This window comes from Cladophialophora immunda, assembly GCF_000835495.1.
Source record: "Cladophialophora immunda strain CBS 83496 unplaced genomic scaffold supercont1.3, whole genome shotgun sequence".
Lineage (NCBI taxonomy): Eukaryota > Fungi > Ascomycota > Eurotiomycetes > Chaetothyriales > Herpotrichiellaceae > Cladophialophora > Cladophialophora immunda.
In genome coordinates, this window is record NW_015622543.1 from 3,992,602 (window position 1) to 4,019,566 (window position 26,965).

Here is a 26,965-nt window from a genome sequence, read left to right on the forward strand (position 1 = left end):
TACACTGAAGAATCTGTTGAGGAAGGGCTGTGTGGTCTCTAGGATGAAGATTCACTTGAACCTGACATTGATTTCAGATCAACGTGGACTGGTGGTTCAGCACGCCAAGCTCGAGTTCACCCATCATCCACTAAAGAGAAGGCTTCTCAGGTTTGTTTGCTTTCAGGTGAGGATAAACGTGACTCAATCCAGAGTTGGAAGACGTTGTAGGCGCCGTTGGCGTGTCGGACGATGGACCAGAAGACAGCGGTGGTTTTTGGAAAGCGCTCTTCTCCAGCTCTGCCCTGATCCTCTCATTTGCCTCGGCGGTGATTTTGAGCGAGGCATCAATATCCTTGGTCAATTTCTCAATCTCGTCATCCAATCTTTCATGCCTTGTTTTGGGAGGTGCCTCTTGTGCATCCCTCTCTTTCTTGTCCGGGTTGGTGCTGGCCCATAGCTCTTCCAGCTCATCACGCCAGCCTAGGGCATCTGCAAATCTGCGAACGCCTTCATCACAGTCTCCCAGTAACAGCACGTCGTCCGGCCTGGAGCCAATGGATCCCACTCTCTCCAAGTTGATGAGCACGCGCGGAGTCTCTTCTCTGACGAACGACGGCAGGCTAGCGAAGGGCTGAACTGTCAGACTGGTCCCCATGACGATCGCCAGTTCCGCTTTCGCAGGCAGGCTCCGATTGCGGTGGAATGACTCTGGAAGAGCCTCGCCAAAGAACACGATATCCGGCTTTACCAGTCCAGAGCATGTCTGCCTGATGCAGCGCGGCACCTCCATTTTGTGAACCATCTCTTTCATCCGATCCCCAGGATACTCTGTCTTGCATTCGATACATCGTTGGGTGGCAAAAGAACCGTGTGCTTCTACGATCTTGTCACCGGGAACCCCAGCTTCCCGCTCTAGGCAATCGATATTTTGGGTGAACAGCTTGAGCAGTCGTCCCTTCTTGTGAAGCAGACTGATGAACGAGTGTGTCACCGTTGGCCGATATTTTCCCGGATACAGTTCATGCGCAAGGGTATAGAAGGGGTAAGGGTTGTTTCGAAAATACGAGATGTCGAAGACTGCTTCAGCATATGGGAGGTTCAACCGAGCAAGGTTGGCATACAGCCCAGTGTCAGGAGAACGGAAATCAGGAATTCCAGCCGAGGTGCTGATTCCTGCGCCAGTCTGCGAAACGGTCAGATTCGGACTACCGAGTAAGCGTGGGGACAGGGATCCTACCATGACTACAATGTTCTTGATGTCCTTCTCCTTGATGTATTGAGCCACTGCCTCTATGCTCCGGCCATAGAGCGTGGTGGGAGGTGTGGCCTCGTCAACCGGGGTGGAGGATTCGTTGCCCATGTCGAAAATATTCCAGCGCCCCGCACGTGGATGGGAATGGCGCGCTCGACGTCGTCGACCTATGATGGCGAGCAGATAGCGAAACACCTTGAGAGACAGAGACAATCAGAGTTGCGGCCCCGTTTCAATAGGGCCCGAGGTTTGGTTATGGATGGGGCAAGATGAAGCAACGAGATATCGGAAAGGAAAATGATCTTGGGAGGCTGCAAAAAGACGTTATCTCTTTGCCGCAGTCTGCCCCACGTCATTTCGGGCTCGTATTGCGGGACACTAGGCCAGGGGCCGAAAGTAGATGGAATCTAGCTTCATGTAGTAAAGCACCAGCCAGATTCGTAGACCGGATATAGTGGCATAATGGAACAACAGCGAAATCAACCCCCATCAGTGATTTCTCGAGATCATTGGAACCCTATTCTTCAGAAGCCGCTCTGTCAGCCCGAAGAGACATATGACATAGCATTCACGCTCAAGCCAGGCACGAACTATCCGATGGTGAGACCCAATTCACGGGCGATAATGTCCGCGGCTTTCTCCCCGACCGCCAAAGCAGTGTTGTATGTGTTCGCGGCCACATTCGATGGGACAATCGATAGATCTATGACGCCCAGCAGGGCAACAAAGTTAGCCTTTCCATCCTTGGATATGGTTGAAGAGCGACACGAAGCAGCTCAGGTATCTTCGACAATCGTCTAGAAGAGGCAATGGAGAGACCGAAGAAAGACAAGGAGAAAATGCCTTACCTGCAACCTTCAGCTTACTGACACCATACACATTAAGGTCTTTGTCCACAACTCCACCTTGCTCACGGGGCCGCATCTGCGCAGAGCCCAGATAATGCCACGCAGTCGCAATGCGTTCCCTGATGCAAACCTTGATCGCTTCGTCATCCTCGGCCGAATATTCCAGATCTTCCAGCTGCTTGCCGTGCTTAGCTGCCTCTTCTGTCGCACTGTTGTCGAGGGTTGCCAGAGCAGCCTTTGAAGAGGCTGGGAAGTTTGGGTGTCCGATGGAAGTCTCCCCGCGATAACAATCCAGTCGGCGAGCAATCTCCCTAGTTCGCTTGTACGCCCATACGTGTACGTCCAGGTCGATATCCCCGGGGCCTTCGAAGAAGCCAGTGCTGATCTCTAGCGGCGCGTCAACGCCCTTTCCAGTAATGTGCACAGAGCCTCGAGAGCGCGGGTAGGGGATGTAATTGCCAATCGTAAAGTACTGCCCGGGTGGAACATCGGTGGGAGGACCAAGGTAGCCGGCAAAGGAGCCTGTGAGCATCAAAGGTTTGGAGGGATGCGGCACGAATTCCTCCTTCCAGATCTTCGTCAAGGCTGGTTTGCCAATCTTCTCAACCTCCGAAATCGATGGCCGCCAACGGCCAAAGATTTCCAGGCCATTGGTTCCGAGGACAAGATTTTTTTGTGCCATCAGCTCTGGAATCCTGGCCGGGTTGCGGAAAAACCAGTCCAGTGTCTCGTGTTCGGGAAGTGAAGACTTGTACGCGTAATGGATAAATGGATGGTCCTGGTACTTTTCACCGACGCCTGGAAGCTCACTCACGACCGGGATACCAAGCTTCTCGAGATGAGCTCGTCCGCCGATGCCTGATCGCTCCAGGATAGCTGGAGAGGCGAGAGCGCCCGCGCATACAACCACGAGATTGCTGGCTCGGACAACTCCTTGGGTCGGGTTGGCAGGACTTCCAGGACTCGGCGGCCCTGTAGAGATGTACTCAACACCCGTCGCTCGGTTCTGGTCATCAAACAGCACGCGACTGACTTTGGTGTGCAGGAGCACCTTTAGGTTTGGATGAGCGCCGTCATGGAGCAAGGGATGAAGGTAAGTATGAGCTGCGTCCTGTCGCACGCCCTCCGGAGAGATGAATTTGTACATTCGCTCAAAGCCAACCACAGTTTCCAGGTCTTGCAGGTCATTCCTGTGAGGCATACCACAGCCAGCAGCAGCGCGCAGGAACTGACAAGTGTATGCAGTCTTGGGCCAGGAACCCAGAGAGACACTGACAGGTCCAGATGTGCCTGTGAACCACAGATCTAATCAGCATTTGGCTGTTTCAGCAACGATCCACATGTCCTCGCATAACTCACCGTGAACACTTTCGTCTGCCTTGTTGGTGCCAGGATGATAGGTCTCCAGCCGCTTCAGAAGGGGGATCATGTCTTTTTGAGACCAGCCTCCCGTCTTCCACTCATCGAAGTCGACTGCTTGAGCCCGACAGTACATCATAAAGTTGATGGAACTGGCGCCACCGAGGATGGCAGCGCGGGGGATGATGATGGACCGACTTCCGACTTGTTCGGTAGGCTTGGAAGGCAGGAAAACGGCAGAAGTTGAGTCCGGAGCCATGTGAGCCAGGAATAGAGCTGGCGTTCGGACCGTGGGATCTTCATAGTTGTCTCTACCTTCCTCGATGATGAGGATTGACAAAGAAGGGTCTGCCATTTGTAGCCTGCCAGCAAGGACACATGCTGCAGTGCCGCCTATCAAAATGGTGTAAGCCTGAGCTGCTCACATGTCACTTTCAGGGAATAATACAAACCTCCCGCAACGACTATGTCATACTCGTCCCTTATGCCCTGGGTCGCCATTCTGTTCACTTCGGCCTTCTGTGCATGCAAGTCCAGAAAAGCTGCTGCTTGTAGGAAGCTTTTGTGTTGTAGGCGATAAATATGTGAAAAAGATCGAGTACTCAAAGGACGAGACCTGCAACTATAGTACTCTGACGGTCGCGGCACATGTGTCCCAGCCCCTGGCTAATCTGCTAAGCTTCTTTTATTCGGGATGCTGGATTCGCCACTGCGGGAAGGAAATCCTTGTCCGGTTGAATCCATCGAAGGTGATAGAGGGCTCGAATATATAGCCTTGCAGTTCTCTAGCCTGGAACCACGGTGGACGTTGCATGCATGTACAGCAACACAGGGCTTACTCCCACAACAACTGGGGGACCTGCATCTGGATAAAAATTGTTCCTGCTCACATCAGCTCGCATCTCCACAAGTATCTTCACATCTGTGGGAAGATTTTGAAGAATCCGTATCTCCCCATACTCTTGCGGAGCACTAAGTGTCGTACATTGCTTATAGGTAATTTTTCGCCCCCACCTCGACAGCGATCTATAACTTTCCCTCTCCAAGGCGGGCGCTTGAGCCGCACCGGGACCGATTTGTGAAGGGAAAATTACCCGCTTGTTTCCCGACGGACAGCTGACTGGTCCGACGATACCGGCACCAGTTCTTCCACAGGAGAAGTTAGCTACTTAAAGCCATGTTGACCCCTGAGCGGCCGGCTTCTTTTAGGCAGGAACAAGGTCACGGCCCTCGTTCAAAGAAAGGGTACGTAAGCACTAGAGCACCAATGAGGCGGTCGCAGATCTTCTAGCATATAGCTGCAAAGGTCCGAGCCGCGTATGTCTGGCAGTGTGTTTTGCTGCAGTTGACCATTGGCGGTGCCCATGGGATTAGATACCCAGGTACGAAATACGAGGGTCACGCCTCGTCGACTCTGACAAGAAGCAACAGGGCAAGACTAGGCCCGAACCGGAAGTATTCTCGTTCCTCTTTCTACTTTAGGACAACATAGTACCCCATCAAGCCCATATAAAGCCTGCGGAGAAGTTTCCGGTCAGAACTACCCAAGTCCCCTAGGTACGGTCTCGTATGATCTTGGGCTTCAATCCACACTACGAGCGCAATGTCTCGCTATCTTTCCAAGCGATCGCCCGTCGTGAAAGGAATCCACATCCATCGGGCTGATCATTAATCAGGAGTCTGCGCGCGGGCGGGAATCCTGGTACCCATGAATACCGGTCGATGGGGCCCCCTTGTTTGGTGAGCCAAGATGCGAGGGTCGGCGGTGAGCTTGAGTACTCTCGGGAAGGTTTCAACCGTGGTCACAGCAGAAATCACTTAGTGAGGCGCCACTTCGTCTGTGCAACGTCTCCTTGAGTCTTGCGACTAGCCGAGGGATTCATCGGCATCATCAGCAGATGCCATCAAGATCCGTCCAACATACCTCTCGCACGATAGCTGACTGTGGCCCATGGGGAGAAGACAGGGAGGGATTCCTCCCGACTCTTGAGGCCGTTAGTATCTTACGGTGTGACGACGGGATGGAAGAGCCAGTGAGCAAATACTCTACCACAAGGACAGCAAGCCGACTGGGCCTCTAAACCCGGCTCAGCTCTCAGTTACAGGGAGCTTCCAAGTACTTCTGACAGAAATATGTAATCTCAGATCCGCTGTGCACCTAGATGCATTCACATACACGGAAGGTGGGAAAAACTAGGGATCACAAATTGGAGACGAGGCTCCCGTTCAGCCTCGTGCGGATAACGCAGCTCACCTGCCGAAGTTTAGCCGGCCATGCAAGAAAAAGTTTCTGGCAAAATTGCGGAGTGTGCACCACCACCACAAAGATTACTACTAAAGCAGCATTGCAGTCCAGGAAGATTTCCATTGCACCCAGAGTGGGAAATCTGTTGTCATGAAGCGAAAGCTGGACGTCAATGATGCACCAACGGTCGAAGTCCCTCGAGATCCTGAGGAACATGGGTCATCGTTCGATTCGTTTGGCCTCGACCCTCGTCTGATGCAGGCAATTGCAAAATCAGATTTCTCCCACCCTACACCCGTGCAGGCGAAGGCCATTCCTCTGGCACTTGAAGGGAAAGATGTCCTTGCAAAATCCAAGACCGGATCTGGAAAGACCGCCGCCTACGTTCTCCCCACCCTCCAAGCGATCCTGCGCCGAAAATCCTCCTCCCTCGACGGCAAGGCCACCTCTGCTCTCGTCCTCGTGCCCACGAGAGAATTGGCAGATCAAGTATACAAAGCCTTCAATACCTTCTCGGCGTTCTGCTCGAAAGATGTACAGACACTGAATTTGACACAAAGAGTCTCGGACACAGTCATGAATGCGGTGTTGCAGGATTTCCCAGATGTCATTGTTACAACCCCCGGCAGAGCGACCCAGTATCTCGGCTCGGGCAGGCTCTCTCTTGACAACATCCAGCAACTCGTCATCGACGAAGCTGACATTGTACTTTCCTATGGCTATGAAGACGATATCAATGCGATCGCTGCAGCCCTTCCACGGGGTGTGCAGACATACTTGGTCAGCGCCACCCTGACGCCGGAGGTCGAAGAGTTGAAGACCATCTTTTGCCGTGACGCGGCAGTGGTCAAGATTGACGAGAAGGAAGAAAAGGGCGAGGGCGTGACTCAATATGTGGTACGCTGCGGTGAAGATGAGAAGTTCTTGCTCATATATGTTCTGTTCAAGCTGCGCCTCGTCAAGGGAAAGTGTCTGGTATTTGTGGCGGAAGTTGACAGAAGTTATCGGCTAAAGCTCTACCTGGAGCAATTCGGGATTAAATCGTGCGTGCTGAACGCGGAATTGCCGGTCAACTCTCGGTTGCATGTGGTACAGGAGTTCAACAAGGGGCTCTACGATATCCTTATCGCAGCCGACGATCAAGAGGTTCTTGGAGGTGTTGTGAAGAGGCAAAAGACGCAAGCAGAGGTAGCAGAAGACCCAGCCAATGAGATGAGCGAGGAGGACGAGGAGGAAGTGCAACGACCTGCCAAAAAGGCCAAACGGTCAAAGAAACACGAAAAGGACTATGGGGTGTCGAGGGGCATCGACTTTCAGAATGTGGCTTGCGTGATCAACTTCGACCTTCCCCTAACCTCCAAGTCCTACACACACCGCATTGGCCGGACAGCACGAGCAGGGAAAGCAGGAATGGCACTGTCGTTCGCGGTTCCCAAGGACAAGTTCGGCAAACATAGGGCGACCAGCATTCTCTCCGCGAAGGGCGATGAACGTGTTCTGGAGAAGATCATTGCCCGGCAGACCAAGAAAGGCAACGAAGTGAAGCCCTATCATTTCGACATGGCACAAGTGGACGCCTTCCGCTATCGCATGAATGATGCACTGCGTGCTGTGACCGGGGCTGCTGTGCACGAGGCGCGTGCTAGAGAAATCAAGCAAGAATTGATCAAGTCGGAGAAGTTGCGAAAACATTTTGAAGAGAATCCCGAAGACTTGCGACACCTGAGACACGACGGCGAACACGGGGCGATCGTCCGGCATCAAGGGCACCTGAAGCATGTTCCTGAATACTTGATGCCGGCAGCGGGGAAAAAGGCGCTGAGTGCCGACGAAGTCGGGTTTGTTGGATTGAGAGGTGACAATAAGCGGAGGGACGTCAAGAAGCGAGGAGGTCGCAAGGCGCGATTTGGCGGGAGGTCCAAGGGGAAGATTGACCCGTTGAAATCCTTCAGTGCGCGGAAGAAGCGTTGAGCAAAGCAGTGTTACTGACGATGGACTCTGTGGTTCAGCAGGAGGATTGTTCCCAATTCAATGGACAGTTCAACGACATGTCTTGCTTGCTATGCTCCTAGATTGCTCCCATACAAAGTCGTCTAATATCGAAGCATCTCATCCCACAGACACTGCTGAAATAGCCGTCAACCTCATCAAAAGTCCTCGATATCTCTCTGCGCTCCACAGCAGTCCGTCACTGTTGACATAATCGCTCGTTGGATCTCCATCCTCCAAATCATGACTTTGCCCATTAAAACCAAGCACATTTGCACGTCCCCTGCCGAGCCGGAGGGGAATATGCGGTGTTGACGGAATCACAACATTGCGCCAACGCCGGGATCTATCCTCAAGAAGTCCTAGACTTTCGCTCCGTACCATGTCCTTGCCGTGCAATTGGTCGGGCTCGTTGCATTTGTAAGTGGTTGCTGACACTCCCCCTGGGGCACCACAGCCACGGTCGAGGCGCCTTACGTCTGTGATGGCGTGCGATGGTGGGGGCCGGCGTTGATCAGGTAATATCCCCCATCCATCAACATATTGACTATAGAATATACTTGTGCTGCTCTGGGCAGACACCCGTGTATATATAGCCCGAGGGTTTCTACCGCTGTTCTCTCGATATCATCCAACCCAACATCATCTTCGTCGTTCTTCTCCATCGCACGAAATATACCCTCTTCACTTCACAGGGCCCCAAGGACCCAGATCTCGACTCTACGAAGCCGCGAACCCAATACACACCCGTGACGAAAATGCCGACCGCAACCGCCAGAGTCGGCGACAAGGTCATCGCCTCCTCGTCCAGCTACCAAACCGTCGAGGGCAACGTGTACTTCCCGCCGTCGGCGCTGGCGGACCCGTCGATGCTGGCGTCGTCCACCACGCACTCGACGTGCCCGTGGAAGGGCAAGGCGAGCTACTACGACGTCACGGTGGACGGCAGGACGCTCAAGGACGCGGCGTGGTATTATCCCGCGCCCAAGGACAAGGCCACGCACATCAGGGACCACGTCGCGTTTTGTAAGTCATCACCATCACCTTTGTTCTTTGGGCTCCTCACCGACGTATGTCACGTGGGAGAAAAGGATAGATTTCGACTGCGTGGGCTAGGGGGCGGGAATGAAAGGGATATTGGGGATGATTGCTGACTATTTCTGACTCTTCTAGATACTAGCAAGGTCCATGTGTCTGTGGCGTGAAAGAACGGACGTACGTGGTGTTCGAGGACGGTCGGAGGGAGGGGGAGAACACTACGGAGCACACACATACATATGTATGCGGTCTTCGCCTGTGATGTGAAAGGTTTGGGTCCAGGAGAAAGTCCACAATAAAGGAGCGCGAGAGGCTGTTTCTCACAGTTTGAATGCCATGTTCCTCGACCTAGTTTCACGTCTTTCATACCCAGATCGCTTTCCGGCCTCCTGGAACAATGCCATTTTCCTCGGGTTTCTCATGCTTCTGGGGCTAATCGCGACACGTCGCCGTATTTCCCTGGCCAACCCCTTCACCAGAAGATGTGCTGCCCCCTTCGTCGATCAGATAGGCGTATACGTCCCGTTCGCGCAGGTGAAGCCGAGCCCCGGATTCAGCGCCGCGGTGGCGTTCAGGCAGATCACCGTCGGCGGCGCGAAGGTCTCGGGGAACACCTGGATGTTGTCGAGGGCGAAGTTCTTGCAGGAAGAATCCGTGTTGCACTCGATGATGATGGCCTCGGTGTGCTGCAGGTCCGGCAGCCCGACGTTGTACCAGCATGGCTGTTCAAGGTCAGCTAGTGTCTCCTTTTCCAATCGAGAAAGCCCACGGTTCTCGCAAGGAGTGTGGGATGTGGGATGGGATGGGTTTGGGGGGAAGGTAGATCTCTCAAGCCGGCGCGGCACTCACATCGCTAACGCAGGACCCGTCGCCCGGGTTGAACGTGTTGATCGTGCCCGTGAAGTTCGCCCACGTAAAGTCCTCCATGTCGACGGTCGAGTTGTTCGGCCGCCCCACGGTGGTGCCGTTCTCGATCTGGGTCTGCGCGGATCCCTGGTTCACGTACGTCTGGGTCACGAAGATGGGGAACGTCACGTTGTACACCCTGATGTTGGACCAGGTGACGTTCCTGGCCAGGCCCTTGCCGCCGATCCAGGACTTGAACCGGGCCGCGTACACCGCGTCGATCACCGTGACGTCGTCGAACCTGACGTTCGAGACGTTGGCCCACCTGGCCTGGTTCTGGCCCAGAGATCCAATGCTCATGCCGTGGCTCTGGTAGCCGATGGTCCCCCCCCGGAACAGGATGTCGCTGGCCCCGGCCTGCACCGCGATCGCGTCGTCGCCGTTGAAGATGACGCTGTCCAGGATCCGGATGTCGCTGCCCCCGACGTCGAATCCGTCCGTGTTGAAAGGGAACCCCTCGGTGGCCGAGACCGCGTCGATGACGGTGTCAGAAATCGTGATGTTCTTGCCGCTCACCTGGACCCCCCACGCAATGGGCTTGCGCGATTTGAAATGCTTCATGGAGCCGTTGGTCGTGCTGAAACTCATCAGATGTGGTCGCGCCGGCGCTCCGCTGCCGTTCTTGGGGTTGGCGTCCCACCAAGCCTGGCCGTAGCTGTCGATCCAGCCGTTTGTGACATTCTGTGTGCCGACATAGTTGATGGAAGGGCCTGCAAAATTGAACCTACGACGTGTCAGTGGAGCTATGAAACATCGTCTCTGAGGGGTGGAGTACCAGTAGAGGGCAGAGCCGTTGGTAGCGGCTGTGGTCTTGTTCACCATCTCCTGGATGGCGGTAATGTTCCTTGGGAGATGGATGTTGCCCTGCATCTGGATGACGACATTGGAGAGATTGGTGGCCACGATGGGCTGAAGAATGTTGTAGTCGACGCCCTCGCCGAAAACTATCGTCGAGTTCTCGGCGCATCTCGCAAACGCCGCCGCGACCGCGGGCGAGTCATCGGCTTTGCCACCTGAGGATTTATACTTGGAGGCGATGGTGCAAGTATTCTGTCCGCCGCTGCTCTGACGCATCTCCAGTGACGCAGCCCATGTCACCAGCTGCAGAATAGAGCCCACGAGGATGGTTCTCGGTAACATGCTGGTCGAGATTCGAGGTTCTCAAATGACTTGCCAAGCGCCCTTTTGCACGGAGTAGTCAAGCAGAAGACGCTTTGATATATGCGCCCTTGCGCACCCCATGCTGGATGTGGGATGATGCATATGATCCCCATTGTCTGGGGAAAGCCATTTGTTCCACATGTCGATCCATCTCTTCTTTGCATTTGCCGTCCACCGGTGCAGCAGGACATGGTATGGCAACTCCAAGGCCTAGGATTGAAGAGGAAGGTCGTCAAAGTCGTTGAGGAGGTGAAGCAGTCTGGGTTCGGCATGAATCCCGCCGAGAGGACAATCATGGGATTTGGGATTCCTCGTCCTCCTCCGCAATATGTGTGTCTGGGCAGTTGAAGTCGGAGAGAAAATGCGGAGTGCGGGATGCGGGGCGCCATGCCAAGAATGGCGACGAGGCCGAGAATTTGGCCCGATCGAGGCTCTCCAAGCGGGAAAAAGAAGTCCGAGTTGCATGCCATTTCACCCCGGGGCATCATCAGTTCGGGAGGGAGGGACCATGGGGATGGCGAAGTGGTGGCATGGAGACTGTAACCCACGGACACGAAGAGGAAAATATAATTACATTATTGCTACCGCGTTAACTGACCACGCCATGGCAGAGGGACCGGATGCTCACACCACACGCCTCTCCCTGGGCAATTGACTCATCATTGTTCCAGGCTCAAGGGTTCCCAGCCAGTCGCATGTACTGCTCGACGGCTGGGGACTCGGAGACGGTGAAAGAACTGATTGTTGGGGGCCTGCTGCGCCTCTTCCTTCGCACGCTCGAATTCACCGGTACGCCGTCCTCTCGACATCGCACATAAAAATGAGGATGCTGGCTTCGATCCGTGGGGGTCGCTCCCACCTTTTGCATGTCGACCTGCCATTTCTTTGCCAGCAGACCGCCGCTGGGTCCGGCTCCACAGGTGCCGGACATGGTGTTCGAGGGCGGAGAATTGATGGCCAGCGCAAACATGTTTTGTGGCTCGGTGTAGTCCGTCACCCGACCAAGCAGGCAGAACGTCCACAGCAGGTAGACGAGGCTGAAGCTACTGAGCAGGAACACGGCCACGAGAATGACGTAGAAGAGATTCTGCCATTGCTGGGTCCCTCCCGAAGCATAGTCCTTGTAGCTCACCCGTGCTTTGAAGTCCTGGTACTGGGGTTCCTCGAGGATTGCTAGCGAGTAGTTCCAGAAATGCACAAAGGGCGAATTCGACGAGGACAAAAGCGCTGTTTCGCCGGCCAGAACCGCCAAGGCCTCACCAATGGTGGGCATGTCTGAAGTCAGGACTGTGGGGGTGCCGTCTGAATATGCAGGAATCATCTGGCTGAGTAGTCGCGCACTCGAAGCATTGGCGTCGTTGACTCCAGCAGTAAGAGAGAGGGATCGAAGCCATTCAGCGCCGACATCTTTCCAATCCGCGTCCCAGTTCCCTATCGCTGCGTTCTTGACCGCGTGGACATAGGGCAGAGTGTTTCCGGGGCTTTGGTCGCATTCGACCGACAGCTGGCCACCTGACTGAGCGACGCGATAGTACGTGGTGCAATTGCGATATTGAGCCGACTTGATGGAGCACAGGACGTAATCATCAGTCGCGTAGTCTCTTTTGTCGACTGGGGGAGGGGCTGCAAGAACATAAATGGCATAGTATCCCCATGTGTTCGAGATGAATCCCAGCGTGTTGTATTCTATGGGCAGTTTCGGGAAGATGGGTGCTTGCTGAAAACCGCCAGTCGGGCCAGTGGTCCCGAAGTCGAAAATATCGTCGACAGCGGTGGGATGTGGGAAATATGTGCTTGGGTCATCAATGTTCGATACATTGACAATCATGGGCGCCAGCTCGGCAGTAGACATACCTACACACAAAACATTGATTAGAGGCGCCGGGATTGCGGCCTGAATGAAGTACTCTCCATTGCCCTGGAGATCCTCCGGCTGCAAAATCTGGTTCTTGGGATCTCGAGCTGCATTGAACAAATTCGCATGAGGCATTGCCAGTGTGACATTTTGCACGAGTCTTCCCCAGCGGTTTGAATCGGTCGTAATGTTTTCATGGCTAGGAGTGATCCATTGGCCCTGAACCGTCGTATTGTCGAATAATGTGGCGACTGGTGAAGGCCGACTACTAATAGAGCTTAGGTCTGAACTTATGTTGCCGACGTCTAGTCTCTCGCGCCAATCCGACATGAATGATTTGAAGTTATGAAAGCTTTGTCCTGCATAGTCGATCTGGAGACAGGTGTCGCCCTCGGGATGCGGACCCACGCCCTCTGGGTCAGGATCTTCTTGGACAGGCGTTTCGCAACTCTGAGCCAGGTAGATCGAGTTGGCGTAAGAAGCTGCCACTTGACCCCAAAGCGTTCGATCTTCAAGTGGCCCAAACTTTGGTTTAGGCGCCACCAATGCTTCGGCAGCGGTGGTGTAGAATGTGGCGGCCAAGACAGCGACCAGGACCATGATGCCGAGGACAGTCGAGGCCGCGTATCGGACTACTATCCAGTTCGTGATGAGTGTCCCGGGTTGCATGACCCAAGACCTCATGGTCATTTCTGCGATACTGATGCCGCTGTTCTTTTCCGTCTTCGCAAATGCGCGACGGCTCAAAATCTGTCCGAGCAGCGCAACAAAGATGGTTACAAAGGATAACTCGACCGTCTTTGACAATAGAGCTGAGAGAAGAGTGGCGTTTCCAAAGGAGAGGTGTCCGTTGGTTCCAATTCTTTGGCCCCATCGTGGTTTTGCAAATGCGATGCCGAGGAATACCCCCGAGAATACCGTCGAGTAAACTGCCAGTGCCAATATCGATATAGTCCACCATGACCACGGGCTTGTCAAGATGTCACCGTGGGTTGGACAGTTCTCGTCGACCCTGGTGTGAGTATGTAGCAGTCCGACTTCTGGAGAAAAGTCTTGGGAGGATTGTTGGTTGAGTTGGCTGTAAGATGATCGATGTGACCTGAATGATTTCGCATCTTCGCCCGGGGATGCAGTGTTTTGGTAAGGAGTGCTGCGGCTAGGGCCCAAGATCAGCGAATCTGGCGCCGCAACGGTACTTGTGGAAGCATCTGTGCTTGTGAAAGCTTGCCCTTTCGATCCGACGGGGACACGCTTGACTGGCTTCGACAAGCCTGAAATGTTCAACCCGACGACAGGCTCTTCTCTGGATTCTGTTGAAGGCGCGAGATTCTGGAATTCATGATCTTCTTGAGGCGCTTGTTCATAGCTGTTTCCCGGCAGAAGCGACGAGTTCTGGCGTCGAAAAGACCGTCGGGCATGGAAAACGCCATGCTCGTCCCCGTCCATCGTCAGCGATGTTGTTTCTCAGGGCCGAAGCGCCTTCAACGCGCGTCCGAAGTTGATATCCAAAGGTTGAGGACGCAGCGATGCTCGCAAAGATGGAATCGACGGCATCGTGGGGACTGCCTCCAAGGTAGTGGAGCGTGAGGCTGAAAGATGGACGTCTTCGCTTCTTCACCTACTCCATGTTGGAGCAGGTGCAGATAACCAGAGGTCTGCCGTGATAGGAGCTGGTCGTCGTCCTTTCCTCTGGCCCCAGCCGAGGGGCGCTAGAAGCACAAATTCGTCATGTTCTCCCGTCTCAGGGTGTTCCGCTAGGTGCCATTCAGTAAAGACTTAGCGACGAGGCGCACACCCACGCAGACAGACTTATGCATGATTGAGCTGGGCTATTGGTTTGCGGGTTGACGGGGTGGTGCAGCACGGGTTGGGTGCAACTCTTGTCCTCGAGCCGATGTCGATGGACAAACAAAGGGTTTGCGCATTGGTGCTTGGAAGCTGCAACAACAACGCTAACATGAATCCCCTTTGCTTGTGATTGAGCCAACATGCCTTTGCATCTCGATCAAAGAGGTCTGCACATCCAGCACGAGGTCCTAGCACCTATCTGTTCTTTAGTCGCTTTGCCGGTCGTCCGATGGGGAGATTGGCCAGCCCCGGGGCGCGCGGCTGTGGTTGCTTCGTTTGGCATCTCGAGCACGAAGTGGACCATGAGTCTGAGCCCTGGGCGCGTGGGTGTGTTTCCGGAATACTAAGCAAGCAGTAATCTACCGCTGGTGCCACCTCTGGCCATGAGCAGTGGCGCCCCTGGACTTGGGCTGCAAGAATGATCTTCTCGAGCAGTAGCGGAAAACAGGAAATCCAGACTCATGCATGGAAGTCTTTTCTTCCACGCTTTCTAAGGGTCAACGCGCTAGGTCTGCCGTTGAATCCTTCGCGCACCGGGTGAGTATAAGGCTAAGGGATTATCTGGCCGTGTTGCTGGCCACGCTGTTTCAGGAACCGCCAGCCCACCAGGGCCGTGGAATGGGGCAAACCCCCATACGAAGGCAAGGAGATCCCCCCCCGAAGTGGCTAACCGATGCCCTGTCGCACATGGGGTTTTAAGCAAGTGTTGTGTAAAGTGGCAGTCCGACATCCGGGGCAAAACACGAGCAATGAACACTTGTCCATCGGCAAATGCTTTGAGACACTCTCTGCTGTCCGACAACTTCTGGGTTTGGATCCCCTCTCCGTCCTGGCGATGACTTTGAAGAGCTGCCCTCATGTTGTAGGTTTAGTGCGAATTGTCCGTCAGCCTTAACCACCTCCTAGGGCTCACCAGCCACTATTATGGATGGACCCGGGCGATCATCCCAGCTTGTTTTGTCCGAAAACCCAGCTTTAGTCGGTACGTCTTTACCGATTTTGGTAGGGCATGGAGGAGGGACTTCTGCTGGCGAACCGCATCTCGACCGCTGGGCTTGAGCCTCGCCTGAGAGCTGTACAAGTAGGACGCCTTAATCGCACGCCCATTTTCCACCAGCCAAACCGTCCTTCATCCGCCAATTAGAGGGACGTTGAGGTTACAGTCGGGGCTATCATTCGGCTTCCGACTTCGTTCAATCTTATACCAAGAGATCCTTGGCCTCTGATTTTTAAGAAGACACAATATACATATATATATATATATATATATATGCCTGTGGCGTCGTGTCCTTTGACACGACCAATCCGGCCTTTTAATCTTGGGACGCAAATTCGTTTCTTCGCTTTGTCACTCGCATTGATGCCTCCCTCCAGGCTCGGCACCACGAGGCAGAAGGCATTCTCCCACAAAGTCCGTACAGGGTGCATCACTTGCAAGCTCCGTAGGGTGAAGTGCGACGAGTCGAAGCCAAACTGCCTGAACTGCACGAGAGGGAACCGCCAATGTCTTGGATACGCGATTCCTATAGCCAAAGTCTTCACGCTGGAAAGTCGCAAGACGTCGTCGACGGAACGGCCATCGTCGATTCAATCGTCACAGGGAGCTTCTTGCAATGATGAGTTGCTGCTCTCCAAGACTCTCGGGTTGCCCTTCGGCACGAACGAGGAAGCACGATCTCTACAGCACTGGCTCCTCCTAACAGCACCCGTGCTGGCACATTACGGGCCCCAGGGAGATTTCTATACTGTCCTTGTTCCACAAATCGCTCTACAGTCACCTGCAGTTAAGCACATGCTCGTTGCTCTTTCCATGACGCACGAGAAGTTTCATACTGGTGTTGCAACCGCCACCCCCAAAATGAATTCGCAGGCTGTTTCCCACTACATTTCAGCCATAGCAGAGATTAGAAACAATAATCCGCCAAAGCTCCACGTTGTCATCGCTTCCCTTGTTGCATGGGTCATCGAGCTCTTTCAGAACAACCTTCCAGGGGCCGTGGTACACCTGCGCGGAACACTCAAACTCCTCCGAGAATACAAGCGATCGAAACCTCCAGGATCGGCAGCAGATGTTCTACGAAAGTCGATTCTGCCAACTTCCAGTCTTGCCAAGGGCTTGACACAGCTGATGATCCACACCGGTCCAATACCAGGAGAGATCGAGCCGGAATACCGGGGTCATATATGCTATCCTTGGGGAGGGCAAGCGTTTTCGTCCTTCGCGGAAGGGAGAAGTGCCATTTGCCATTATATCGAGGAACTCGCAGATTCTGGGAGTGGTTGCAATATTCGAGAAATTGAAAAGCTGCTGGGCCATTGGTTCGAGCGCGCCCGGCGATGGGACCAAGAGACCATTCCCACGTCCGCCCTGACCGCACTCCTTTTGCTGTTCAACCTCGCTTTAGCTCTGCTCCCGAGCAGTGACGTGGCTGGATTCAGCTATTCCATCAACCCTAGAACTGTTGACTTCGTGGTTGATAGAGCCGCCGTGCTTGCCAATATCCACCAGAAGATTGAGCCGAGAAATGAGGATCTGAGGCAAACGTTGGTCATCGTGCTCAACTTTGTCGTCCGTCTTTTTCCAGACTCTAGCAGTCATGGTCGAGCATCACTGCTACTACGCCAGCTGCGTGGACAAGGATGACCATGCGATCAAGGTAATTGCAGAGATATCCAACGGTCCTAAGGTCTCGGTGCACGAGGGTCCTCATCACCGAGATAGCTCGCATCTTGATCACAAATTCTATTCATTCTACCGTCGGCACCGAGCTCTACTACAGGGGTCTCATAACGTTTGGTCCGATTCTAAAATGGAAGAACCGGCTTGAGTCGAGGTCGGGTTGTTTGTTGTCGTCCGACTACTGGTTACAGGCCTTTTCGAGAGGCTTCCATTGGTGTCACTCGCCAGACTTTCAAGCACGCCTCTTAATATGAACAACGCAATAGGCCGTGTCCTTGCCATCATATCTGATATCAATCTACTTGATGGCCCAGCCCCCAACTTTGACCCTGCCACCATGTCCAACAGCCGCACTTGGATTCTGTTTGGGTGGTACCAACTAAAGAACCCACTGCGAGGCTCATATCGCTCGGTGTGTAGGTTGAGCCGATGCATAGGCTCTGTACCTGTCTGCCGTCCACCTCCTGATTTTCTTCCCATAGATGAGCATTGGGATTGGCAGAAGATTGAAGCCAAAAGCGAGACACGCAACGTTGATAAAGAAGTTCTGCAAACCTATGGCTTCCACCCAGTCCGTGATGGCGAACATGACGGCGATGGAGATGCTGTTTCTGAAAAAGACGATTCCCACGAGAGCGTTTCCGATGATCTGGGGTTTCTTGGTCAGCCGAACCACGCTCTCAACGCAAGACATTGCAGCAAAGGGGGGTTGGGTTTTACTCACGTCCGGATACGAGTCGGTCACATATGTCATCACCACATCCATGGTCATGGTGATGGCAAACGAGAACATTGCCCAGCCGACTGCGAGCACGACCCAGTGTGCGCCCTGTAGTTGAGAGGTTAGAATCGATACGAAGCAACACGCAGATGGATGGGGGGGAAATGTCTAAGCTCACATGAGCCAAGCCGATGCCGAACATTAACAGGCCGGCTGGAGACAGGACGATTGCCGGAAGAAGGAGCCATAGACGCATTTCGGGCTCAAAGACTCCTTGATTGCGCTTGGACAAAAACAAGATCGACCAGTCGCTCAGCGGGCCAGACAGGCAGGCTGCAAGGAGGCAGCCAATGAACGGGGCCAGGTTCAGCAAGCCAACACTCGAGGCGTCGAAGTTGTAGGGCGGCAGATACATGTAAGTCGCTTCAATTGTCCACAGCACCGAGAACCAGGCCAAGACGGCGCCGTACATGGTTGCTGCAAATGCCACCGCTGGAATGTGACACACGATCCAGACCGGTTGGAAAAAGTGCACTCTCATGCTATACGAACTTGGAGATTTTGTGTATAGTGCCATGCGCTGACGGTAGCTCTTGCGCGGCCTGTTTTGTGCGACGGGCAAACATCTGTCATTGCTTGGGACTCTCAAAATGTCGATATTACCAGGAGCATTGAAAGGTTCGGCGGCATTAGAAGCCTCGGTGGCTTGTTTGAGGTCCTTGTCGTTGCCCGCGATCTCCTCGGCCGTCGTCGTGGGCAGGTGTCGTACCGCATGTCCTTGCAAGGTAGGCACGTACTGCGACTCTTCGAAGCAAAAGAGAACGACCACCAGGCACGCGCCTATCAGTATAGCCGTCCACCACCAGATCCACCTCCATCCCTGCGAGTCCACGATGTACCCTGCGGCGACGGGTCCCAGGTACGTGCCGCCGAACTGCAACAGGACGAAGATTGCGTTCATGGTGGCGTGGTGATGGACGAAATATAGATCGACGATGGTGAGCAGCACGATTGTCTCACTGATGGCGCCACCGAGACCCATGACCAAGTTGTTGGCTACCAACTCGGCCCCAGTGTTGAGTTTCGCGTTCCAGATCGACGTTGCAAATTGCACGAGCAAGCTCACAATGTAAATCGGCCGTCGACCATATTTATAGACAAATGGAATGAACAGGACGCATCCCATGGCGAGGCCGGCGTAGTTGACGGCGGCGCCGCTCGTCAACGTCGACGTCGAGATCCCGAGCTCATCCATGTATGCGCCCCAAGCGACGCCTCCGATGTCGAGAAGGACGAAGGTCATTAAGACGTAGAAGCCGACCAGGGTGAAGTTGACCGTCTTGCGGGAACTGGACCAATTCTACCACCGGGTCAGTTAGTTGGGGGATGCCAATGACGGGCATGTTCAGAGCAGTGCCATACCAGCGGGTCGTCAGGATCATCGCTCGGCACGGGATGAAGGATAATCTCGGTCTTGGAGCTGCGTTCTGTGCGTCCGTAAAGAGATTTGTTAGCCAACCTGTGGTATAGAAGAGGCGCCATTGAACAGCAGGCATGTCGCTCTTACTCCGCTCAAGGAGAATCGTCCCCGGAGGCCACGCCGCCGAGTCGTCCTCGTGTCCCTCCATCGACAATGGTGCTTTAAATTCCACACCGAAACGCTTTCAAAATCAGGTGCAATTGCAATCGAGATAGTACAGAGATACAGGATATTCATGTGTCTGTGCCGAATGTATAGAGTGGAATACTTGCCATTATATATCCTGGCTTGCTGCGTGGGCAAGAATAGTCGAATTGAATGGTGCTCCTCATATATCCACGCAGAAGGGAGGCAAAGGAGACGGATAGCTATCTGCCCCTCCAGACGGTCGACTTCGACCAACGACAGCCCTCCAAATGGGGCGGTTTATCACTCGAGACTAGATTACACAGCCCCTCATCACGGGTGGGAACTGCCCCGGGCCTACCTTCAAGCCTGCCTGGGCATTTGATCTCTCGAAGAACCGGCGCAGGCGAACGTGGTCTTATCGCCGCCGCGCTTGGAGTAGAGTGTTGGAACTTGGAAAAGCGCCCTGGTCCTCGAGCCAGTCAGCTCGGTTTGCTTGTATACAGACCTCCTCCGCTAGCACGAACCTTACTTTGTACGCATGGAGAATCCCGAGGCGCCATCGAGCAGGGTTATCGGCTCTACATACATGTTCGTCTGCTCGGGTCTTTTTTGACGCCCTTTCATCGTCTTCTTGGACATAGCTTTGGTCCCTCACCAGATAACCTGTTCAAGATTGCGTGTGGGTAAGAAGTCGGTGCCTCTTGATAGGTGGAAAACGCAATTCTCGTAACAGTTGAACACGAAACCCATCAGCATGCCACACCGCAACACCAGTCCAATTTTGAACTTAGGGATCAAACCCACTCGAGTCCAGGCAAGGCTCAAGGGACTCCAACCAACACACCCCCGCAGTTCTCCCCGGCACACGCTGCGCACCAAGGAGAAAGGCATAAACGTATCACATCTAAACGGTGCATGTGGCCGTTCTGCGCGCACCAAAAGGGCCAGTATCAACACCCGTTGAAAGTGGAGCAAGAACCATTTTGATAAACGGCAAGTACCAAGATCACCTTGCTGCTAGCTAGCAACCACAAGCCACATGCCCCTGCCGGAGACCATCGATAACGATGCCCGGTCGAGATTGATGCAATCTAGCGGCCTGGTTCGGTTGGTAATGTGGAGTATCTACAGGGAGCGAATCCATCATCACGGCCTTTGCTTCTTGCGGCATGTTTATGGAGAATTTTCCCAGCTGCCAGGCGGCGATCGGAAGATCCTCCATCTCAGCGCCAGGGCCAGGCTATGTGTGATGTGGCGGCAACGGGCTACTGATATCAATGTCCACTGGGCTCCGACTGGAGCGAAGTATGGCGACTAGCTAGCGAGCAGGAAGTAGGTACCGAGTACTTGTATGAGAACTCCCTTCGATGGGTCAATCCTTTGACATGTCTCGTTGCGACCAAGCGTCAGTCTGTCCGCCACTATCCTTACTTGTTTAGGCAAGTTTTTGGAGAGCTTTTCGATACGCCCCCGGAGAATTCTACTCTAGCTTGGAGACTTGTCCCCATCTGTGCAGGGTTGGGCGAATAGTTATCTTTGACATCTCTCGGCGCGTTGGGGACATTCAGATGTACACATTGTCACACGCTTCTACCCAGTACGGCAGCTGCGAGGCCCACCGTGCCACGCCAGAGTCGCGTGGCCCTTCAGTAATCTACCTGATCTGACAGCTACCAGGCTTGCTCCTAAGTTGCGCGCCTCATTCCTACCAGTTTGTCTCCCGGAGGATCCATTCACCATTCTATCGCTTTCAGAGTGCCTTTGGCACACCCCAGCATTTCCTCACACGCCTGCACGCCATCCGCCCCGCCTGTCTGTCCGCTGGGCCTTGCCGCCCAAACCTCCTTGCCCAGCTCGTCCTCGAGCCTTAGATGGTCCTTGAGCGCCGTCAGCACCATTCTCTGGAACGCGAACACGCCTTCCTCGTGAAAGGGGTGGAGAGGGCCGGTCTCGTAGATGCCTCGATCGAGGCTCCTTTGGACCCGCGTACAGAGTTCGAAGTCCTCGTCGATGACCTTTTGGTAGAACTTGAGGACGCCCGCTGCTGCCTCCGATGTCGCGGTCGGGGTGTGCAGCTTGTAGATGTCGTATTCCATCCGAGTCGTCGTGGGCGAAATCGGCACGCTGCGCATCATGTGCATAAAGCCGGTCCCGGGACTCAGTGAGAAGTGCCCACCCGGGAACACATGGGTCGCCGAGGCGCCTTTGTAGTCGTAGCTGCTTGTGCCGGGCTTCTTGTCTCGCCGGGGCTCGTAAAAGTGTGGAATGTAGTTGCTGCTGGGTTCGACATAGTATGTATCGAGGGCAGTTGAAGCGAGGACATCTGGATGTGCGGTCGCACAATGATAGCACTGTGGCGGCTACTTAGGGATGTATTACCACTTCGATTTCGCACGACATACCTCGTTGAAATTGTCCTGCATAACTTTCCAGTTGAAATGTCCCTCTTTCGACCACGAAAAGTCAAACTCGACTTTGTCCCAGTCGACCCCTGAGTTTTGAAGGGCGGCCTGAGTATCGAGATCTCCGTATTGCTCTTCCCAGGCCAGCTCTGGCACTGGGCGAGCATCGAGGTTCACGTAAATAAAGCCATTTCTGTCCACATGGACGTGGACAGGAAACAGGTGGATTGCAGATGGGTCGAAGTCCGGTACTGCCTCTGGCGTGAAACGAGGTGCCTTAGTCAAAGCTCCGTCCAGGCTGTATGACCATCCATGGTACCTGCAGGAGAAAATTCTGGCGGTCCCCGTTTGCTCTTGCAAGAGAGGGAAAGCTCGATGTCTAGACGGTAACAAGGTTGAGAATGTGCAATAGGTAAAGGGAAGGAGATTTAGTCTACCACAAGACAAGGAACCACGTACCTGCACACGTTGTGGAACCCAACAATATCGCCAGACTTGTTCTTTACGAGGAAAAAGTTATATTCGGCCATCTCGTACTGGACGTAGTCGCCGACGTTGCGATTGCGGGCTTTGTGCGAGACCAAGAACCATCTTTTCGAAAAGATGGCTCTTCGCTCTAGCTGATAGATTGCAGGAGAGCGATAGAACTCTGCGGGAAGAGACGAACGAAGCTCGTTCGATATTGACTTGGCCGCAAGGCGCCTCGAGTGGTCCTCGTGCAAGTCATATGCAGGTGATGAAAGCAGGGCCATCTGAATATCTTGTAGCGATGTTGTCCTCGACGCTGCTCTCGTGCCGGGAATGGACGAGATATTGAGTGTCGTTGTCTTTATAGTCGCGTTTACTTGGAGCATGCCGCTTGGAGACTTCTCCCATTACTTTCCCGAAACGGTTAGCACGCCCCGCACTTTGTTATCACATCCGTCAATCGAGGCCTCCGCCTTATCTCGTGCTCTGCTTTTCCACCTCGTTCCAACTTCGAACCGGTCAGTCATCGAACCGTCGAAATGGATTGACGGTTCTTGTCCACAGGCTTCTGCACACGTACGGACCGAGGTCGACAACACAACGAGACTCCAGTATTCCACCGGAAAGACGTTGCTTCTTGCAGACCTGATTGCGACCTGCTCGCCTCGTCCACGTTGAGATTACAGTGTTGTGGAAGAAGATCGATGATGGTCCTCATTGGCATCATCAAGAATGACATTGCGGCTTTCTTCTCTAGACCCCAACGAGCCCAGAGCCCCCAAAGGTACGAGTGGTGTTTTGTTTGGCTAGGCACATAACTCAACAAGCCCGAGCAGACTGCCGAACTTGCAATCGACGCAGGATAAAGTGTGATAGAAGCCTGCCCCGTTGCAAAAAATGCGCCCTCAAAGACGTCGTCTGTCCAGGCTATGGCCTCAGAATCCGATGGCGTCAAACCCTCTCGAGCGGAGGTCAGATTCTGACGGGCAAGCAGCCGGCTCGCCGGGGCCCATCTACAAGCAGGAGTGAGGCCCAAGAAAAGGGGAGCCCGCAGGATGATTTCTCGAGGCTGCCATTGGTTGAGGCTCACGACCATCCCGTGAATGCAACCTACGACACGACGCTGGCTTGCAACCCACCCACAGACTTCAGGATCGAGGCGAACGAGCATCCTAATCATGGCGAGACTGGTATCACCGACATTTCTGCCAGCGACATTGCCACTTATACTCGAATTGCTTCTGTTCGACATCTCTTGGACCACTATGACAAGGATATTGCATCCAGCATGCCATGGGTCGATGGTCCAGACAACGAGTGGCGCAATGTGATGCTGTCTCTCGCCCTGAAGTCGCCGTCGGTATTGCTGGCAATCCTCGCTCTGGCGGCCCAGCACTATTCCGTGCAGACGGGAGTGGCGTGGTCCAATGAAGAAGGAATGACTTCAGAACGTTACCGAGACCGCAGTCTGCGGTTACTCTCTCAGAATATCAAAAATGAATTCGCAGAGCACGGTGTGGCGGTGTGTCGAGCCTCCGCGGCAGCCATCCTGGCGACCATATTGATCCTGTGCAAACTTGAACAGGTCCAGTCGGGCTCCGAGCTATGGCGAATTCACTGGAAAGCCGCTCAGACGATAGTGAAAAGGTGGACCTCTCCAGGTTGCACGACCGCGCCAAAGGATCGCACCTCCAGATTTCTGATGAAGGAGGTCTTCGTCTACGACGTATTTGCGTCTTCAACAAATTTTGAAGATGACGCCGAACATCCAGACTACGCCCTACATGATTCCGACTATGGCTTCTTCCTGAGCTGGCTGCACCTCATTCTCCAAATCACGCAGGCGGAACGCCGCCATTACAGCCACTCTCGCGACGGTGGGCAAGGCAGCTGTCTGCACGATGTCGGTCTTATCCGGGATCGCTTCAGACACGCACGGGAACAGTCACTGACACACAGCAAAAGACTCCCCCCGATGGCCCGGGACATGATGGACGACCTGACAGCACTCATCGACGTCTACCACTCCGTGGGCCTCGTCTACGCTTTTCAGGCATTTCCTGACGGATGCCATACGACCTCGACCCGTCTCGCACTCACCGAATCCGCAGCTGAAATGATCCGAAGAATCGTCAACCGCAGAGCCTTCCAGCATGATCTCCTTTGGCCACTGTTTATCCTCGGAACGGAGAGTCGGGAGCAGCTCCACCTCCAATCTTTTGTCGAAGCGAGGCTCCTGGAGGTCATGGGCGCGACTGGATTTGGCAACGGCTATGCGGCGCTAGAGTTTTTGCGAAAGTTCTGGCAGACCGAACCCTCGTCGGTCCCGAATTGGATGCGGTTTGCTCGTCTTCAGTCACAACGAGGATTTCGATTTTTGGTGATTTAGGTCAAGCGAAGCGGAAGACTTCTTGTCGCATTGTCCATCTGGAGCATTTGGTAGCTCCTAGTGGATATGACTTGGGATTTATTGTCATTTACAAATACACAGTTTCCTCGTCCTCGACGCTGAACAAATGCAACATCGGGTCTTTATACTCGAACCCTCCGAGAGACGGTGGACAGATGCCGTAACCCAGCAGCCTCTGTGCCTGTGGCGAGAATCGCTTCGCCTTCTCTGGCGGGACTACCAGGAACTGGTTCTCGGCCTGTCGATAAGTCGGTTTCTGCAGGAAGATTCCTACGGTCTCACGAGCCTGGTCTCTGGATACTCTCGTTAAGTGTTTTTTTTTTTTGCGACTCGGAGGATTCCTTTCACGTCTACGACTTGGGGGGCCTAACTCACGTCGTAACATTTCCACCTCCGGCGTGGTAGAGACCTCCGTCGAAGATCAAAGCGGAGCCGGGCTCTAACTCTGCCGGGATTGCTTCATGATCGTACGGGCATCGTTCCGGCCCCCATAGGTGTGATCCGGGGATACACATAGTCGCGCCGTTTGCTTTGGTGGTCTTGGACAGAGCGGTAACACAGCCCAACATGACAGGCCTGTCGACGTCTCGAGCGTGGTAATCACTAGATGAAGGACGAGAGGCGTTAAGTCAGCGGAGAGCCCCGTACTTCACAGCGGCTTGTCGATATCTCACACCTATCATCCCGATGGAGGACCTGCTGCTTCCCGCCAGGGTTGACACGGAACCCGAATGTGGACGAAATGATCGGTTTGGCACTGATCGTGTGTCGTTCCTGGCCTGCCCAGTACGCATATGTCGACGTGAGGACTCTGTCGGCCACGCCGATATACGTCTTGTTGAGGGCCAACTCGACGCACGCATCAGACGACGCTACGACCCCTGGAGCGCGCTGCGTAGTGCTGGGGAAAAAACCCCCGTCGCTGCGTCCCTGGTCCTTATCGAACACCGGCTTCAGTTCCGACCGGATCCGACTTGTCAGTTCCTCCGTGATGAGGTTTTCGACAATGACGCATCCATCTCGCTCAAGGGCGGCCACCAGGAGTTCCGTAGTTGTTTCTGGATCGTTGGCGTTGAAAATTGCTATCGTAGGCATTTCGGCATTGCCGTTATTCGCAGCAACGTCATGTAAAGGCTTTGCCATTTTGCAGGTTGTTTCTTCTTCTTCTTTGAGTTCGTGGACAACTGGTGGTCGGCTATGGGGACGAGCCTTGTGCGCAAAGGCCTCGAGGAGCTCTTAGCAGGTTTTGACTTCTGATTTGTCAGGGTCAAATGGTAATAACTCGCTTCAGTGGGAAGACACAGATGTTTATATATGTTAGCAGCATCTCCTGGCCTAGCATCCAAAGGTCTGCAATTTGACAGGTCGGAGGCAAGATCCCTTCGATCCCTTGACATCCTAATGGGAGGAGTTTCTCCAGCAAAGTGCAGCAGGCTCGCCAAGTCAATCTACTCGATCCCGCCTCGAGCCCAATGTCTCCCAAATATATACCTAAAGCGGTTAAGGTCCATTGGCTTGTCAGTCTGGAAGTCCGGCTTTCCAGTGAGAGACTATCTGTCCTCAGGCAAGGATAAAGTGCGAACTCGTTAGCGACGGCATATTTATCAACATACACCGCATATCTCTTTAACCCCCCCCCCCCCCCCCGGGGCCAGATCCCAAGTGGTGGCATCTTGCTTTTAGGCCGTGACGGCACGGCAGCGTTTGGCTAAGTCGACGGTCAAGGTTGTTAATCATTCTCAGAGTCTCTCGCGCAGCCCTGGTGGATAGAAGAGATGAGGCGGAGGTGCAGAATCTGGCGTAGTGGGGAGAGAGGATGGGTATTGATATAAATTGGGGCCTGCGGAATAGGCATGAATTGCTCTCTGTGTCCTGTCCCAGAGCGTGCCTGATCGCCGTAGACCTCCATCGCTCTTGTCAGCCCACTACGCTGGGGCTTGGTGATTGTAGCAACCCGAGCCGTTCAGGATGGTTCAAGATGAAATCTTGCACACAACGGCTGTTTGATCCTGCGAAAGTCTCTGCCGCAGCCACAACAACCAGACCGCAAATACAAACACGGTCAGAGGTATGGCGGTGGCAGGTAATATCCACCACATCTCTGACACGCCGATGTTGCTGCTGTCGAAGTTGAACACTACTGTACTCAGCAACGACTGTGCCCTGGTGTCAGCCATGAGTTCGCTCGCATG

General features: G+C 54.0%; 10 protein-coding genes across 10 annotated transcripts; 4 read left to right on the forward strand and 6 right to left on the reverse strand.

Annotated features, from left to right (window-relative positions):
- Positions 1–130: 130 nt before the first annotated feature.
- On the reverse strand, positions 131–1,342 carry PV07_05796 (uncharacterized protein; the record flags this gene model as incomplete). The annotated part of the gene is made up of 2 exons (XM_016392714.1): positions 131–1,165; positions 1,220–1,342. The coding sequence occupies 2 exons, from the start codon at positions 1,340–1,342 to the stop codon at positions 131–133; spliced, it is 1,158 nt and encodes a 385-aa protein (XP_016250233.1).
- A 4,428-nt stretch (positions 1,343–5,770) lies between these two features.
- Positions 5,771–7,877, forward strand: PV07_05797 (uncharacterized protein). The gene has a single exon (XM_016392715.1). The coding sequence runs from the start codon at positions 5,837–5,839 to the stop codon at positions 7,655–7,657; it is 1,821 nt and encodes a 606-aa protein (XP_016250234.1). The 5' UTR covers positions 5,771–5,836; the 3' UTR covers positions 7,658–7,877.
- A 340-nt stretch (positions 7,878–8,217) lies between these two features.
- Positions 8,218–9,173, forward strand: PV07_05798 (uncharacterized protein). The gene is made up of 2 exons (XM_016392716.1): positions 8,218–8,701; positions 8,849–9,173. The coding sequence occupies exons 1-2, from the start codon at positions 8,434–8,436 to the stop codon at positions 8,878–8,880; spliced, it is 300 nt and encodes a 99-aa protein (XP_016250235.1). The 5' UTR covers positions 8,218–8,433; the 3' UTR covers positions 8,881–9,173.
- Positions 8,977–11,294, reverse strand: PV07_05799 (uncharacterized protein). The gene is made up of 3 exons (XM_016392717.1): positions 10,395–11,294; positions 9,563–10,343; positions 8,977–9,435 (listed from the first exon to the last, which is right to left on the reverse strand). The coding sequence occupies exons 1-3, from the start codon at positions 10,757–10,759 to the stop codon at positions 9,217–9,219; spliced, it is 1,365 nt and encodes a 454-aa protein (XP_016250236.1). The 5' UTR covers positions 10,760–11,294; the 3' UTR covers positions 8,977–9,216.
- Positions 11,295–11,342: 48 nt separating this feature from the next.
- On the reverse strand, positions 11,343–14,427 carry PV07_05800 (uncharacterized protein). Its single transcript, XM_016392718.1, has one exon. It carries the CDS (start codon positions 14,079–14,081, stop codon positions 11,454–11,456), a length of 2,628 nt encoding a protein of 875 aa, XP_016250237.1. The 5' UTR covers positions 14,082–14,427; the 3' UTR covers positions 11,343–11,453.
- Positions 14,428–15,843: 1,416 nt separating this feature from the next.
- Positions 15,844–17,311, forward strand: PV07_05801 (uncharacterized protein; the record flags this gene model as incomplete). Its single annotated transcript, XM_016392719.1, has 2 exons — positions 15,844–17,052; positions 17,141–17,311. The coding sequence occupies 2 exons, from the start codon at positions 15,844–15,846 to the stop codon at positions 17,309–17,311; spliced, it is 1,380 nt and encodes a 459-aa protein (XP_016250238.1).
- Positions 17,312–17,563: 252 nt separating this feature from the next.
- Positions 17,564–19,426, reverse strand: PV07_05802 (uncharacterized protein; the record flags this gene model as incomplete). Its single annotated transcript, XM_016392720.1, has 4 exons — positions 17,564–17,812; positions 17,888–17,992; positions 18,063–19,244; positions 19,307–19,426. 4 exons carry the CDS (start codon positions 19,424–19,426, stop codon positions 17,564–17,566), a joined length of 1,656 nt encoding a protein of 551 aa, XP_016250239.1.
- A 1,800-nt stretch (positions 19,427–21,226) lies between these two features.
- Positions 21,227–22,647, reverse strand: PV07_05803 (uncharacterized protein; the record flags this gene model as incomplete). Its single annotated transcript, XM_016392721.1, has 3 exons — positions 21,227–21,844; positions 21,896–22,274; positions 22,355–22,647. The coding sequence occupies 3 exons, from the start codon at positions 22,645–22,647 to the stop codon at positions 21,227–21,229; spliced, it is 1,290 nt and encodes a 429-aa protein (XP_016250240.1).
- Positions 22,648–23,070: 423 nt separating this feature from the next.
- Positions 23,071–24,752, forward strand: PV07_05804 (uncharacterized protein; the record flags this gene model as incomplete). Its single annotated transcript, XM_016392722.1, has 2 exons — positions 23,071–23,147; positions 23,225–24,752. 2 exons carry the CDS (start codon positions 23,071–23,073, stop codon positions 24,750–24,752), a joined length of 1,605 nt encoding a protein of 534 aa, XP_016250241.1.
- Positions 24,753–24,840: 88 nt separating this feature from the next.
- Positions 24,841–25,916, reverse strand: PV07_05805 (uncharacterized protein; the record flags this gene model as incomplete). The annotated part of the gene is made up of 3 exons (XM_016392723.1): positions 24,841–25,066; positions 25,149–25,376; positions 25,450–25,916. 3 exons carry the CDS (start codon positions 25,914–25,916, stop codon positions 24,841–24,843), a joined length of 921 nt encoding a protein of 306 aa, XP_016250242.1.
- Positions 25,917–26,965: the final 1,049 nt, after the last annotated feature.